Below are 15,841 nucleotides of genomic sequence, written 5' to 3'. Positions count from 1 at the left end.
GGCCTTCACAATAAAAGGAAAATACAATTTAAAAAGCAAATACAACAATAAAACACAACACAGGGTGGAATGAAAATGAGACGTCTAAAGTAAAAAATCAAAACCCCTATTTTAGGCTGCTAGTCTATGTGTGTCCTTGAGCAAGACACTGGCTGAATGGCTTTAACTGAACACATTAGCTCTAAATTTAGATGTAATAAAAAGCTTTTTTGTTTTCTCTGTAGATATATGACACTTGAATTAGAGATATAGAGAGATCCATAATGACAAACCCCATACACATGAATGGCAACAGTGGTGTCATTTTGATGAGTAAAAACTGAATTGCAGATGTCTGAAACTGTAGTTTTGACTAGTAAGAATGACATCACAATTCAATTCATACTAGTCACAGTGAAGTGACGACTAGTTAAAATGTGGTCACAGATATCTGTAAGGGTAATTCCAGATAGTCAAACTTGTATACACACAAGTATTTTTATTCATTATTATCTAATGTCATCGTCATACTCTACCTGACACAGTAGGGGGCGCTATGCAACTCCAAAGCTGCTTTCTGTATCCATCAGCAAATACAAAGAAGAAAGAGGTTGTTGTCGTTGTAAATACATATATTTTCCACCGGTAAGGATTTGACTAAGTATATAATTCGTTTCGGAATGCTTTCGGGATGTTTTCTCTATTTGTTCTCCAGCCATACCGCTATACATTGCTAACATAGCCTCAATGATAGCAACCGGCTAGCGTGAACGTTCGTAGTATAAAATGCATGCTGTGTACGAACTGTGTCAAATGCAGGAAAATGATGGTAGATAATTGTAACTCTACTAAGACCACGCTGCGTTTTTATGTTCAACCGTCGAACTTTCACTGAACTCACAGCGGCTAGCTACAGTTGGCTAACGTTGTTGCTTGACCGACGTTGTCAGACGTGGTTAAAGTATGTAAAAGTTATCATCATCAGAGAGTCTGCATTTGCTTTAGTCAATGTCAATAAAAACGTGATGTTCATCGAGGACAAGGGAATAGTCTTAGACAAAATTGACAGTAATGATTGTCCGGAGGCACTTGAAGTATACACACACCGTTCACTTTATTAGGTACACCATTTCTTAGGGTTAGGGCTAGTAAACATTTTTATTTGTTCAGTTAACCTTCATCTTTACAGGTTATCCCATTGAGACATGGGGTATCATTTTCAAGCAAGACCTGTCAAGGATAATCACAACAGTACAACACAGATTTAAAGACAGACAATAAAGAAAATGTGCAAAATGTCAAGTGAATAGACACATTACAATACAAGGAGCAGCAGCAAGTTCCCTGTCTATCTCAGGGGCGCCACCTGTCTATCGTCAAGAATCTTTTGAAAACCCAGCTCTTCCAAGAGCATCCTCAGTCCTAGCATTTACCCTACTACCCCCTCCCCTGCACTATCGCCTTCTGCACTTGCATCCACCTCGGGTCTCTCACCCTCTATCAGCCCACTGTTCCTATCGAGTGGAGTTCTTTCCATGACTTCTTCTATGTAGCGTATTCCTCTCTTGTAAGTTGCTTTGGATAAAAGCATATGCTGAATGCTTAAATGTTAAACTTTAAAGTAGAACTAACGATTATTTTTATAATGATTAATATAATAATAATAATTGCTTGGTCCATAGAATTTAAGAAAATGTTGATTAGCGTTTCCCAATCTTTGACATTGTCATGTTCTCAGGTGTCCCGTTTTGTCCACAATGCAAAATGTTTCAGTTTCAACGTTGTCTTTGTCAAGTGGAGCAATGAAACCAGAAATATTCACATTTAAGAAGCTGAAAAATCAGAAAGCTTGTTTTAATTATTTCAAAAACTTGAGAAACCGAATGCCAAATTCATTTAGAGATTAACCAGTCACTGTTGCAACCCTACTTTGAAGTCAAAGCATGTTGAATATTAACCTAAAAGATATCCATGAAGAAATATAGGATTTTTATATTCTTCAACATCAGAGTGTTGTAGTCTTATTTGTAGTTTGACCTTATACTTTATGAACTTTCAAGGTCGTGTTACAAGGATGATTCTAATCTGACCTAGTTGCAGCGTACTGACTGTAATAACCCTAAGTACTGTGGTCTGGTTGTCTTTGGGGAAATGGAACTTAATTGACTTTCCCTGTGACCCAAAAAGCACCCACATTAACCCAGATCTCACAGATGTTTCACTGGTGCTGTGTCTTTGTTGAGTTCATTCAGACAGCTTTCTTTACTCAGGAAGGCTGTTGTATCTGAAGCCTCACTTGGTCTAACAGCTTTGCATAATCCACAAGGTGCAACTTTCAGTCTCCTGGTGCCCTACTTTTCCCCAAAGTCAGGTTCAGACCTGATATTAACATTCATGATCCTGAATGAGCCTATCAAAAGTGGACAGAGCTAAGTGCAGGTCTAAACACGCCCAATGCATCCAAAGCACTTGCAAGTTTATGTAACCACATTCTTGAGCATAATGTGAAATATATCCTCAAGATATAATGTTAAATTCATCCTCAAGATGAACAGGACCCAAGTCTCTCATGCCCATCACCTTCTTTACAGTGTGGTGCTGATCATATTCCTGTATAATTTATTTAGGTCTAGCCACAAATATGGACCATGAGCACCAGGCGTTGGTATTTCTGCTAGGTATTTCAGAGAGAGTGCTGTGGCAGCTGCTCTTTTTCACAGTAATACCATCCATCCATCTTCTACCACATTATCCTCCACATGAGGGTCACTAGTGCACTAGTGCCAACCTCAGCTGACATAGGGCCAACAGCGGGGTCACACCCTGGACAGATTGCCAGTCCATCACAGGGCCACGTAGAGACAAACAACCATCTACTCTCACACTCACACCTTCAGTCAATTTATCGTGTCCATTTTTACCTAATCCCCTCATATTCCATGTTTTTGGACTGTGGGAGGAAAATGGAGAACTCAAAGGAAACCCCACACACACATGGGGAGAACATGCAAACTCCACGCAGATAGGCCCAGTCACAAACCTGGGTCTTCTTGCTGCCACAATAATACGATAAAGTCAAATTAAGGATCATGTTGTAATATTTAAGTTGTGTCAAAGATGGAGAGATGAACCATAGCTGACCCACAGTCCTTGTCTGTGCCACATTTAGGGACCTGTAATCTAATCTGGATACTTTGGTCTTGTAGTAGACACTCTTGAGAACATCTCTTTTCAGAGAGCTAGTTGAGAAGCCTTTGGAGTCCATTCCCTCTGGAGTGATAGTTCAAATGCATACTGCAGTATTTGTGTACTGTATTTCTAATTATTGACTTTTTCTTCCTCACATTCTCAGACACAAATGTCTGACCCGAGGACCGTTAAGCCACACTTTGAAAGCACCAGGATGCCCCCGGAGTTGGGCAATATAAAGGTGTAACTTTTCTGGATTCTTCTCTGTTTCAGTAAGACTATTTGGATGATTCAGGACAGGCACATGCTGAACTCTGCATTCAGATAGCTAGATAGATAGATACTTTATTGATCCTCCATGGGGGGAAAAGACAGACAAGTATAAAACAGTATAATTCTGCAGAGATTTAAATTAATATAAATACACATACAGTTATTCCTTAAGATGCCTAATTCAGACACATGCACAGGTGTTTCATTCAGCAGTGTTACCATGATGCCCATAGCCATTTTATTCTAGAGTTTCATCCAGAATGACCACTGGGGCTAGTCATTTGGCTTGTGTTAATAGTCTATACAGTATATATATAATGATGTTTTACAAGTGTTGTGTTTACAGTACAAGCTTGTCCATGGGCTTGACCACTATATACTCAGGGCCCCCACTGTTCCAGGACAAGCTTTGATATCTAAAGAAAATATGAATTAGCACCAGCTCAACAGAATAACGTTGATTTTCTTTATTCGATTCACATTTATTTCCAATATGCTCTGATTTATTGTTTTTTCTCATTTTCATATGGCCCTTCTGCATTGTTTGGTGATACGACGACTAGATGTAGAACACATTGTTCTAAACAGGTACTGACATTGTGCATTGTTCCCCCCTTAATTATTTCATGAAATGGATGTAATTCATGTCCACAGTATAACCTGTGCTCTAAGGTTTCATAGAGGAGATTGAATATTATGTATAATATAATGTTTTCTTTCTGTTAATAGTGTACTGTTGTGAATTGGTGTTGGTGTGAAGGCCTTCTCCGATCCTGCCTGTTTAAAATTATTGTTTTAATTTTTTTCAAACTACACTATTGTTACACTCCTGCAATCTCTTATCAGATTACATTTAACACTCATATTTGCTTTATTACAGGCCTTACTGGGTCGCTACGCCCTCTGTTCGTCAAGTTCATGACTAATGAAGGTTGAGGGTCTTGTCCAGGGACATTTGCGCATGTACACTAGTGTAGCCAGTAATCGAACTTGAACCTTGTGGTTGGAAGACCCACTCTAATTTTGATCCAAGGCAACCTCAATCTGGCATTAAAGATTAAAATCAGATTAAACTCAAACTTAATAGGAAGAGAAGGGGGGTGGGACCATTTCTATTTTGGCCAAACTTGGTTTGTGGGCACATTTCAATTAAATAAATATGACGGGGCCTTGAAACCCTTGAAATATTTTGAAATTGAAAGAAAAGAGATTGAGAAAAGAAATGCCATGATCCTTGAAGGTTTTTGAAAAACACCTTGTGATAGACATTGGTAATTTAGAGTGCTTGAATTTTGTGCAACAAAAAAGTTGATATTTATGCAAATGTATTTGCCGTCGATGTGCCCTTGTTTGCTTGATGCACGTAGACTAGGCCTACGCTGAAACAACGTGAAGTCGCAATTACTAGCAGTGTTGTGGACACTGTCCACTGTCTCTCCCTGTTGTTGACGTGAGATTCCATGCAAAAGCAAGAGCGGGCAAATGATGTGATGCCTGTGAAATGCAAATTTCAATATCTCTGGCTCACCAAAGAAAATTACAAAGACTGACTTTGACCAAGATCTCTATGACAATCACTTGTCCAGGTACAGGGTGTGATGCAAATCAATAAAGGTGGACGCCATGGGCGAAGCGGCTCTTACAGGTTGCCCTCCCATTTTAAGCTTTGTCAGCACTTTTGGTCCTTGAATTTGAGGGAACTGGTCCTGGAAAGTCATTAAAAAGCCCTTGAATCAAATGTTAACCAAGGTGTGGGAACCCTGATATGAGCATGATCAGTTAGAAAAAAAAAACATGGGTTGTCATCACACAAACTATCTTTGAAAAGGCTTCAGCTATGGGCTCATCCCTCAGGCTCCTGTCTGGATGTCTATTGCATTTCAGGCACTCAGCAAGACTTTTGTTTTGGGTTTGGTTGTTTATTTGACATGTTAATTAGCTGTAGTGGCTTTAAGTTGCAAATCACACGTTATATGCACCCAACACTTACACCTCACCACTGATTTTTGACTTTGCATATTGACATTTTTTGTGTTTAGTTTTCCAATAAGTTTAGCTCCTTAAACGGATTGCTGTGTGGTCCTCCCTTCGTTGTTTTGTTCAGAACAAGAGGAACATCATGATCTGTATGTAGTATGTCCCTTCAGATTTTGACTGGTGCCAGAAACTGGGTGGATCTTAGAGACACATGAATGACAAATGATTATCACTGATGAATGTTGCTGGGAAACATTGGCTTGTGTATACAAGAAGTGAATAAACTGGTTGCACTGGTTTAGGTTTTTATTAACCTTCCTCTGTTTCTCTAAAGTGCAATCCTGCTGGTACTACACCCCTTACAGACCACACCTTGACAAGTGAAAGGAGGCTTTGATTTGTCAGTACTATCTAATCTGCTCTTGCATTTGTAACACACTTGAAATGTGGGCACCATAATCCCATTCTCTATCCTTTTGCAAACCAAACAGCTACAATGCACATATAGAAAATCAGGTCTATTAGGAAAGGTGTATTGTACTTCTGTGCCCTATTTTGCTGTTTGTAGACCCAGTTCCACAACTGTGCAGAAAATTGCAAATGGACAAAATGAGATGTACTACTGTGATGTGTGTCATGGAACCCAAATTAGAGATGTCACTTAAAACATCAGAATTGCCTTCTGTATTAATATTAGTAGGTGGTGGGTTTTTTCCTGTAATCTGTAATCTGTAGGTTAACAGTGTCTGAACTTTACTGTGATGATGCACGTATTAAAGGTAATGTCTTTTACTACAGAGGAAATCATAAGTGCCTAGTCAGTCCACTTCACCCTCTTAGTGGCATAAAACATTGATAATCTGCCTTTTCCTAAGGCACCCATGGTGAAAAGCATTTGAGTTTATAGTCGCTTTTTTCAGCCATGAAGAAGTGTGAGAGTCACATGCTGTGTTCTTCTGCTGCTGTTTCATGGTTTGATGTAGTGTGTGTTCAGAGATGGTCTTGAACATACCATGGTTGTAGTGAGCGTTTATTTGAGTTACTGTTGCCTTTCTAATGTCGGACCATTCTCTGTAGAACCTGTCTGACAAGTTTGGAGTCAACTGACTCACCCATTTGCACCCATGTTGATGCTCAGATAAGCTTCAGCAGCTTGTCTTGACCATATCTACGAGCCTAAATTCATGGAGGTGCTGCCATATGATCTCTGGTGAGGTATATGTGCTAACAAATAAATTGAGTAGGTGTACCTTATAAAGTGACTGATCAGATGAGTATGTATTCAGGATAGATGGAATAAATTAGATTGTGCTAAGCTAGATGCTGGAATGTTGCGGCAAGTTCACTACAACTCCCATAAACTCCATGCTCGGTTGCCTGGGTGACGTTTGACGTCACCCACCACCCACCACCCCCACCGCCTACGGGCCGTGCCTTGGACTGGTGTCATTGGAGGAAGCCCCTGTGGACTGCACTCAGCTGAAGCTCCAGACGCCAGCATCACTGCCTCCTGCTAGTACTCGGGTACGGAAGAACTTAAAGCTTTTTATGTGCACCTTTATCTTTGCTTACATAACTATTCGGTCTTTCTAAACGCGTACAGATAGTAGAAAAAATAGAGATATTGAAGGAGTGTTTCTCCCAACTTGACGACGAGCGACTACTATCGGATGAACAATGGCTAGCGTTACTACATTTTGGGATACGTGTAATTGCTGGTTTCGAAACGGGACGTCAGATAGTCAAGGAGTGTCAGGTCGAAGGTTGTCGCTCTGCTATATTGTCTATAAACTAGGAGCGTGGTGACTTAAGTAATTCCTTGTTATGTCATTTTGTCAGACGTGTGTGCTAATCGATGTAAAAGCAGCGCATTAAGCAAATGTGACGGGAACGGATTCTCCCAGGGGCATAAGTGCGGTGGGTTGTGGTTTATCATGTAATTTCTGAGGGAATGTTATTTCAACGCTTAATAATTTAAGTCATGTGTCGTCTGTTTTGGGCCAGGTGGTTTGTTGGCAAAAGTAGCTAGAGGAGGCAATCTGCTACCGAGCTGGCGACTCATGCTAGATGTTTCCCATATCAAAGTTTTAATGTCTCGCTAATCGACTAATTACGAAATTGTTCGGTTTTAGGTAACTCCAAGCTTACACCCCGTAAGCGTCGCCCTTGAGTTAAAATAAACGATAAGTATGTCGATTTTTTTTTCTGAGATCTACGTACTGAACGGGAATGCTCTTATTTCAGGAAATAGTCGACGCCATATTGGAAACTGGTCACGAGGGCCCATGAGAAAGTCGTCGTCTCAGTTCTACTTCTTGTCAGGGCGAACTCGGACAACGTAACTACCTGGTCTTTTCGTTGAAATGTAAGCGATATTTATCACAGAATCGCGACATTTAACGCTCGCCAGTCGCTCACGTTTCCGCTTGTTGGGAGAGACACAGGTAGAGAGATGGGTGTGGTGTCCTGCGCTCACGGGAGGGAGGGGTGTGCTCGAGTTTGCCCCTAAGAAAGATTCATTTCGGCGGCTGTTGAGAGAATGTGGAGTTGACGCTGTATACCAGGGGTCTCAAACTCAAATGACCTGGCGACCACTGAGCATTGGGTTCAATTCCTCTGCAAGACTATATGTGTCCTTGAGCAAGACACTCAATCTCATGCTGCAGCGTGTGAATGGGTGTGAAACCTGGGTAAATCGCGAAACTGTAAAGCAGCTCACCAAGACTATAAAGCGCTATATAAATACAGACCATTACCACCATCCTCTGATTTTATTTGCTAATAACAAAGATAGTAAGATGATATGTAGTGGAGTAAAAGTGCATCATTTATTTAGGAAATGTAGTGGAATAAAAGTGAAAGTTGCTAGAAATATAAATAACAAAGTAAAGTATAGTATACATGAACTTTTTTTACTTAAGTACAGTAACACTGGCATTGAGTGGAAAAAAGCAACTGTTCAATAAGGGTGGGTGATACGAAAGTCGTATCACCGTGTTCTGTTAATACAATAACAATTATTGTGATTATATTTTCACAGCACAAGTGTCTGTATTGATGTGGAACAATATATAGTTCACAGTTGATCTTAAAATCTAAAAATAAGTGCCATTACTTCCCTTATCCACTTGAAGCATGTATTTCAATATCATTAAACACGAAATTATGAACATTTCCACTAAATAAAGGACACTGGGAGAACATCTATTTATGTAAATATTTACTCTATATTTTTTGTGTCTGATACCACAAAACTCTACAATCATTTTTAGACCACGTATGAGCCATGAAGCTGTTACATTTCAAAGACATAATTCTCCAGCTGTGTAACAAACATTGTTCTCCCAAAATTAGAAATGAAAAGCCCAAACGAGACTCAGCTAAAATGCTGATTGCTGATTTTTACAGTATGTGCAGTGAAGCATGCAACATGCTTGGATTTTACATTTTAATCTGTCGGATATCCAATCCAGTTAACTCAGGACATATTTTTCATATTTTGCCAACTTGTATATTTATATTATCCATAACATTTAATTTGGTGTCCTGTTTCCTCCCTTTAGCGGTGGCCACAGCGGGTCGTCTGCCTTATAATTATTGTTAAATGAAAACTCACTTGACTCTTGCGAGAACAGGTGAATGCCACCTAGTGCACCCTGAGCAATGATTATTCTGGGCCTGTCGTTGTGCCTATCAAAGTGTGAATCTCAAGGCTTCACAGTGGCAGTTTGTTTTGTAACTGTAAGACACCGTCATTTTTGCATTCACTTGCCCTCCATCATTTCCTTGTAACTTTATGGAGGGCAGCAAGCTACTTCAGAGAGTCCAATCAATCCTTTTTGGCCCAAGTATTATAGGATTCATTGTTCCATGATGTTGTGAATGAGGACTGTTGGTGTGACAGAGGACACAAGGGATAGGGTAATATGGAGGTAGATGAGCCACTGAAGTGATTCTTAAAGAGAGAAGCCGACAAATGAAATGAAAGAGGATAATGGTGGCCAACTATAATGAAATAACCCAAAAACACACTTTTTATGTATCACACTTCAAGTCAATTGAATATTTCATGTTATAAATGAATAACTGTACATCCCGTTGGTACCACACTGTTAATAAGAGACTTCACTAACATGATTCCCCATCAGACCATGTCTTTTTATTTCAAACTCCACAACCACAAATTGTGATGGAGGATGGTGTGGTCTACCGGTTACTTCCAAGAAGGTGCCCCCTGAAGTGAAATGGTGTATGTGTATAGAAGGTTTATTTTGTTGCAATAATTTATCAATTTCCCTCTCTTTACATGTTGAGAAATTCCACTCGCTTTTGCTCAACACATGCAGTGGGTGAATGCAGTGCAAATTAAAATGCAGTCCTTGCTACTCACTTGACCTTAACTGGTGTATTTTCTCTACTTCATCCAGTTAGCAGCCATGGAAGACGACTTAACTCTCTTGGTGGCAAAGGCCAGGGTGGCTGAGCAGGCTGAGCGCTATGATGACATGGCGGACATTATGAAGACGGTAACGGAAAAAAAACTAAGCCTGGTAGATGATGAGCGTAACCTCCTGTCAGTGGCCTACAAAAATGTGGTGGGTGCTCGTCGGTCCTCATGGCGTGTCGTGTCCAACTTAAGCCTCACTGAAGAAAAGAAGAATATTGCCAAAGAATACCAGGAAAAGATTGAGAATGAGCTGGAAAAGATCTGCAACGAAGTGCTGGTGAGATTGCAAATACCACAACTGGCTTTGTCTGTTAAGGCAATATCTTTGTCATTATACATAGTTTGGACACCTGGTCAAAATAAAAGTAAAGACAAGTTCTGTTTTTTAATGGTTGGCCCGAGCATTGTTAGGTTCAGTAACTTCATTAATATTCACTTTTCTATTTTCCTTCATCAATGAATTTTGCACAGTAAATTTTTATATATTGGAATGTCATCTTAAAATTGTCATTATTCTAACAGTCTTGTTTGTTTTCTGCCACAGAAACTCTTGGATGACATTCTCATTAAAAATGCCACTGACACACAAAGCAAAGTCTTCTACTTGAAAATGAAAGGAGATTACTATCGCTACTTGGCTGAGATGCAGAAGAATAAGGAAGGTGGGCATTTTTTTTAAACTTCTTTTATATGTCTGTTTTTGATGGTGGTTTATTTAATTTAAAGAAAAGGGTTTGTCGTTGTTGTCAGAGATGCATATTATCTTATTCTGTAAAATCTTGATAGCCATTCTGATAGTCAATAGAGTTGTCTGGAGTGAAAGAAAAAAAGTTGGTGTCTGTAGCCCTTGCAATACTGAAATATGATCAATCATTACACTATTGCTCAAGATTAATAATGGATATTAAAGCACAGTGCCTGCGTTTTGATCTCGTAAAGGTGCTGCTCAGAGGCCACTTTGTGTAGCTTCACTTCAAGGCATTTTGACTTATCTTCCTTCTAAGGCCACATCTACACGGAAACAGCAAAAAGCCAAAAACAATTTTTATCTTTGTTTCAGGAGATATTTCCATCCACACTGAACCCTCTAAAACGACTCAAAAAGCTACAGTACATTTGCGAGCACTTTAGTTGTAGTGTAACGTTACACCAAAAAACAGAAGAAGATGTTGTAAACATTAGATATAATAACACAAACGGTGACAGAATGAAATGAGCCAGGGGGAAAGAAAGGGAAATAATGTCTGTCTGTTTACGTTTTGTGCTGTACAAACCCCTGGTGACTTTTTTAATAAAAAAACTATGAGAATGCACAATTCTAACGCACGAGTGAGATCCATTTAACGGCAGATACTGCGGACGAAGAGCTGGACACACACAGAAGCGATGTACATGTCCATGAATCCAAATTTTGATTGACATTTATATATTATTATGTTACTGTGAAAAGCTACGCCAGTGATCTCTCTAAATCTTGTGTTTATCACTTTTATCATGATTGTTTATTGTATTTAATGCTATGTTTTTCTTTCAGACACAATGAATTGTTCAGAGGAGGCCTACAAGGCGGCCTTTGAGAGTTGCAACGATATGGCACCAACACACCCAATTCGACTTGGTCTTGCCCTCAATTTCTCCGTTTTCTACTATGAGATCTGTGGAAAAACACAAAAAGCCTGTAAACTGGCCAAAGAGGTAATGTATTCACACTACATATTGTAACTGTATAATGTGTAATGCTAATATTTTATATCTTGCATTCATTTTTGCAAGAGGACTAACCTAAAAACACATCTACATTCTTCTGCCACAGAACTGCAGTCAAACAGTTAAAATGTGTTTTTTATTCTTGTAGGCTTTTGATGAAGCTATTGCAGCGCTCGACAAATTGCCTGAGGATACGTACAAAGACAGTACACTAATCATGCAGCTACTGAGAGACAACTTGACAGTAAGTTTAAATTTGACTGCAACCAGTTATTTTCTTCTGAATGGCCTTATATTGTATAATATGTGATGGTTAATTGGTTCCATTTCAGCACTTCTCTCTCTTGCCTCTCTTTCACATATACTATACATTGACCCAGCAATGGCACAGCCACCAGGGGCAACCAGAGGTTTAAATATACTGGTCAATAACACTTCAACATGTGGACTCCACCATGTCTTACAGATTTGTAGCTTCTCAGAACCCTTGTTATTTTCTTTACTGAACCCCAGGATATTCCGTTTACCCCTATAGGTTTTAGGAGCTCATACTAGTGCTATTGGGGTGATACTTAAGTTGTAACTAAGGATGTAACATAATTTGTATTTCTGCTCTCCACCGGAGAGATGTCACTGTCTGTTGTTTGGGTTTAAAGCACTAATCTTGGAATACACAACTGCACTGCCCCCTCTCTCTCACTTGACCTCAACAGGAATAAACAGAAATACTGTTGTATTTTGTGAAACCGTTAAAATTAGGGGATTCACAATTCTCCAACTCCTTGATTCGATTCTCAATCTTTTTTTCTGTCTTTTAGCTCAGGTGGGTCTGCCATTTTTAGACTTCTCTCGTTTAGTCTAGGATCTGGTCTACGTCATGATAACTCATTTCATTTTTTAATTCCCATTTCGATAACCAACATGGTGTCTTGAGTAATAATGTCCATTATTTGTACCACACTAGGCCTCATTGTTAAATTTGAATAATTTATTAACCATATGAATGTAACAATAACCAGTCAATTGGAAACTAACTGTAAAAGGAATAGAAGTCACAGAGAGCCTCGGTGTTGCTCTGAAGATCCGGCACTGACATGGAAGGCAACAACCTTTCATAGCATAGTTCCAGTACGCTAATTAAATGCTTAAATCCAGGGTTTTCCACCACTGAATAAGAGATAGTCCTTTATTTGTCCCGTAGTGGGGAAATTTGCATTGTTACAGCAGCAAGACAGTAAAGATAAAGATAATAAGTAATAAACATGCATTACAAAAAAGAAAATTACAATATACTAAGATATTAACACTTAGGCTATAAAACTTAGTTAAAGATATAATGTTGAATGTACGTTATAGACAGCAGAATATACACAGTATGGACTTGAAATTGACAGTATAAATATGTATAGGTATATTGCACTTGTGAAAAATGTACAGTATATTGCACATGGAAGGGAGGAATGAGGAGCCTGGTAATGTGTGGTCTTCCTGTCCGCAGCTGTGATACTACTGCCCCAGCAGACCACTCCATAAAAAATGTCTAATGCCACTACCGAGTCATAGAAGGTCTTAGGGAGTTCATCAGACATGAATAAGGTGACATGTCTGATGCTAGTTTCGCTCCAAATGAGGATGGATGATTTGCCTGTGTTAACAGAGTTGTTTTCGTAGTTACTTCTTATGATGCAGGAGATGAGATGTCCTTTGCTTTGCTACACACACATAACACAGGCTTACACGCCATGGTTTTCGTGATTTCAGGGAAGCAGCAGGGGGTTCCCAATTGGCAGTTGCCGTGGTTAATATTAGAAGCAACTTTGGGTTAGCAAGAGAAGTACACATGTTGTGCTACAGTGATCACAACACTGGTTTTTCCCCCTCTGGCATTGGGGTTAAATCTTCGATACCACCTTTGCTTTCAAGGGTCGAGATGGTAAGATTTTGAAAAATATCCACATAGATTTTTGATCATAGCGTCCAGAACTAGTGTCTGCTCACTTTGTTTTAGAAAACATACCCCAAACTGACCCGTAACTATCCTTTAAAATATAAAAGATTCTTTTTTGTGTGCCATGTCCTGCTCTGCCTCCTTCTGACTCCACATGTTGTGTGTCCTCAGCTTTGGACCTCTGAAGGCCAGGGTGAAGGAGACGATACAGAGGAGGCTAGAGATCAAGGAGATAAAGGAGATCAAGAATGAGCCTGACCTCTATTGGCATCTCAGTCTGCCTGCCGTCATCCCAGCTCATCTATATCATAAACATCAACACTGAGACCACCTCACCTGCAGCAGTGTTGTCTCTTTCCATCTTTTGTTTAATTTAGGAGTCTCAACACTCATCTCTTTCTCCTATCTGTTTCCTCTTTTGTAGTAACTGTGGAGAAAGACGGTTAGTTTATTGTGGGGTGGGGTCCATGTGGAAGGGGTTAGTATTCAGGGTTGCTTGCCTTTCTGCTGAGCTATTATTTTGTGCGTGGGAGCAATAGTGACATTGTAGTATAAAGGTTTGGGAGAAAGGTGTTTGACTCATGAATCATGCAGCAGGTTGAGTTTCTGGAGTCAGACAAAAGGTTATCGTGTATGTAATCTATTCATATTAACTGTATTTTTCTTTATTAGCACCGTTTTTGATGACAAACCTGTTCTTTCACAAAATCACAAGTTGGCTTGTCACACCTGAGCAAACAGCAGCACTTGGTGTACTTGGCAAGAGGAATGACAGCGGAGGTAAAGACAGTGGAAGAAGTGATGGTGACAGCTGGACAAAGAGGAAAAGATTTTGTTGGAACACAGTTTACATTCCATTAACTTCAGTTCAGTTTTCTTGATCATCTGGTTATGTTTTTGGGTGATGTGCTTTTTTTTATTTTGTTCGTTATGAGGTATTGACATTTTTGATTAAAAGTGCACACAAACTTGTTATTGCTGTTTTTTCAGCAGTAAGGAAATCAAACATGCTTAATCAGGTTTTTTTTCCAAATTAATATTTTGTTAGTCTGTTCTCTTCTGTCAATACTTGCCTATACAGACAGGTCTTGGAGATGTACGATGGATTTTTTTGTCTGGCTGGCTAGCTTTGTTGGTGTCTTTGGAATTTTCATACAGAACTGCTAATTTGGGAGAAATGTGTACTTTCATCCAAGAGGAATAAAATTTAAAAAAGAAAAAATCAAGTTGTCTTGTGTTAAATTGATGGCCTAGTTATCTCAGGTGGTGTCACAGCCTGACATTTTTCTTTCACAAAGTTTGGGTCCCTGTGTTGCCTTAGGATAGGAGAAGAATGATAAGGCTAATTTACATAGGTAGTTCCCAGTGGCAGTTGCTGGTCTTTGAAATGGGAAGCCTATTTCAGGCCTAGTTACTGATACACATATTCTTACATAAATTCTACAAATGAACTAGTACAAGAAAATTATGTAAAACTGAGATGCTATAATAGTGTTTTTATTTATACTGTATACAAATGAAAATGGTCTATGTTGCCGATATAAAATAACGACGGACTTGCCTTGCAAAATCCACACGGGATTGAGGCAGAAAAAGCTCCGCTGTCATGTATGTTTCTGCAATGCTATCAATAAAAAGATGCTTCTGCTTTGCAGACAGTTCCTCCAATCATCATGCAGAAGCCCAGTGTTCACACACACGCCCATTGTTCCATTGACCCCAAGAGAAGCTGAGATTCCGTGGAAGTGACGCGTTTGCTGCATTTGTCCAAATCGAACTCACCACTGTGAAAACAAATCTATTCTGTGTTGTCCCACAGATTACAGTTGAAGTTGCTACGGGGATATGAAAATCACGTAAGACGTCATCCACGATAAACAGCTGATTCTGAACAAACTAATGACCCATTCAATTGCATTCTAGTGCACGTTTAGTATTGAAATGTAAATACAAAACAGTATGTATTTGACAACATTTTAGAGGAAGCTGAGCTTCCCTTGTCTTAGAGCAATCACCACTGGTTTGATGATATTTCACAAAATTTCAAAACATAAGTGTTGATATGGAACAATATGTAACTCAAGAAAAATGTATGTATGGAGTAAAATGAATCTTTGCATCAAAAATAATACAGCAATAACTCATTGTAACGTCCTATTGAGTGGTGGGCCATAGGAAATCGACTAGAGGGCCGCATGTGACCCATTGGACCGCAAGTTTGAGCTGCATTAGACATAACGCGTGTATGCAACTACTAGCATCTAGCGGTGAGAAGTTGACTCGCATATTCTGTTGTACAGCACCAGGATGTGCTCAGTTAT

At 39.4% G+C, this 15,841-nt stretch overlaps 1 protein-coding gene across 2 annotated transcripts; it reads left to right on the top strand.

Moving 5' to 3' along the window:
* The first annotated feature begins 6,859 nt into the window (after nt 1-6,859).
* Nucleotides 6,860-14,754, top strand: LOC122774752 (14-3-3 protein beta/alpha-like). 2 transcript variants are annotated; one of them, XM_044034256.1, is made up of 6 exons: nt 6,860-6,942; nt 9,846-10,142; nt 10,410-10,527; nt 11,400-11,560; nt 11,721-11,816; nt 13,692-14,754. In XM_044034256.1, the coding sequence occupies exons 2-6, from the start codon at nt 9,855-9,857 to the stop codon at nt 13,770-13,772; spliced, it is 744 nt and encodes a 247-aa protein (XP_043890191.1). In that variant the 5' UTR covers nt 6,860-6,942; nt 9,846-9,854; the 3' UTR covers nt 13,773-14,754. The 2 variants fall into 2 exon arrangements, with proteins under 2 accessions (XP_043890191.1, XP_043890192.1); XM_044034257.1 differs by lacking the exon at nt 6,860-6,942 and adding an exon at nt 7,267-7,335.
* Nucleotides 14,755-15,841: the final 1,087 nt, after the last annotated feature.

This window comes from Solea senegalensis, linkage group LG9 (assembly GCF_019176455.1).
Source record: "Solea senegalensis isolate Sse05_10M linkage group LG9, IFAPA_SoseM_1, whole genome shotgun sequence".
NCBI lineage: Eukaryota > Metazoa > Chordata > Actinopteri > Pleuronectiformes > Soleidae > Solea > Solea senegalensis.
The sequence above is the reverse complement of the archived record's forward strand: the minus strand, read 5'-3'. Positions and strand labels throughout refer to the sequence as shown.

Excerpts from the sequence above, each read along its gene's own strand:
- LOC122774752 (XM_044034256.1), top strand. The coding sequence starts at position 9,855 with ATGGAAGACGACTTAACTCTCTTGGTGGCAAAGGCCAGGGTGGCTGAG. Across the intron at positions 11,561-11,720 it reads CCTGTAAACTGGCCAAAGAG|GCTTTTGATGAAGCTATTGC; the intron begins GTAATGTATTCA and ends TTATTCTTGTAG. Across the intron at positions 11,817-13,691 it reads TACTGAGAGACAACTTGACA|CTTTGGACCTCTGAAGGCCA; the intron begins GTAAGTTTAAAT and ends GTGTGTCCTCAG.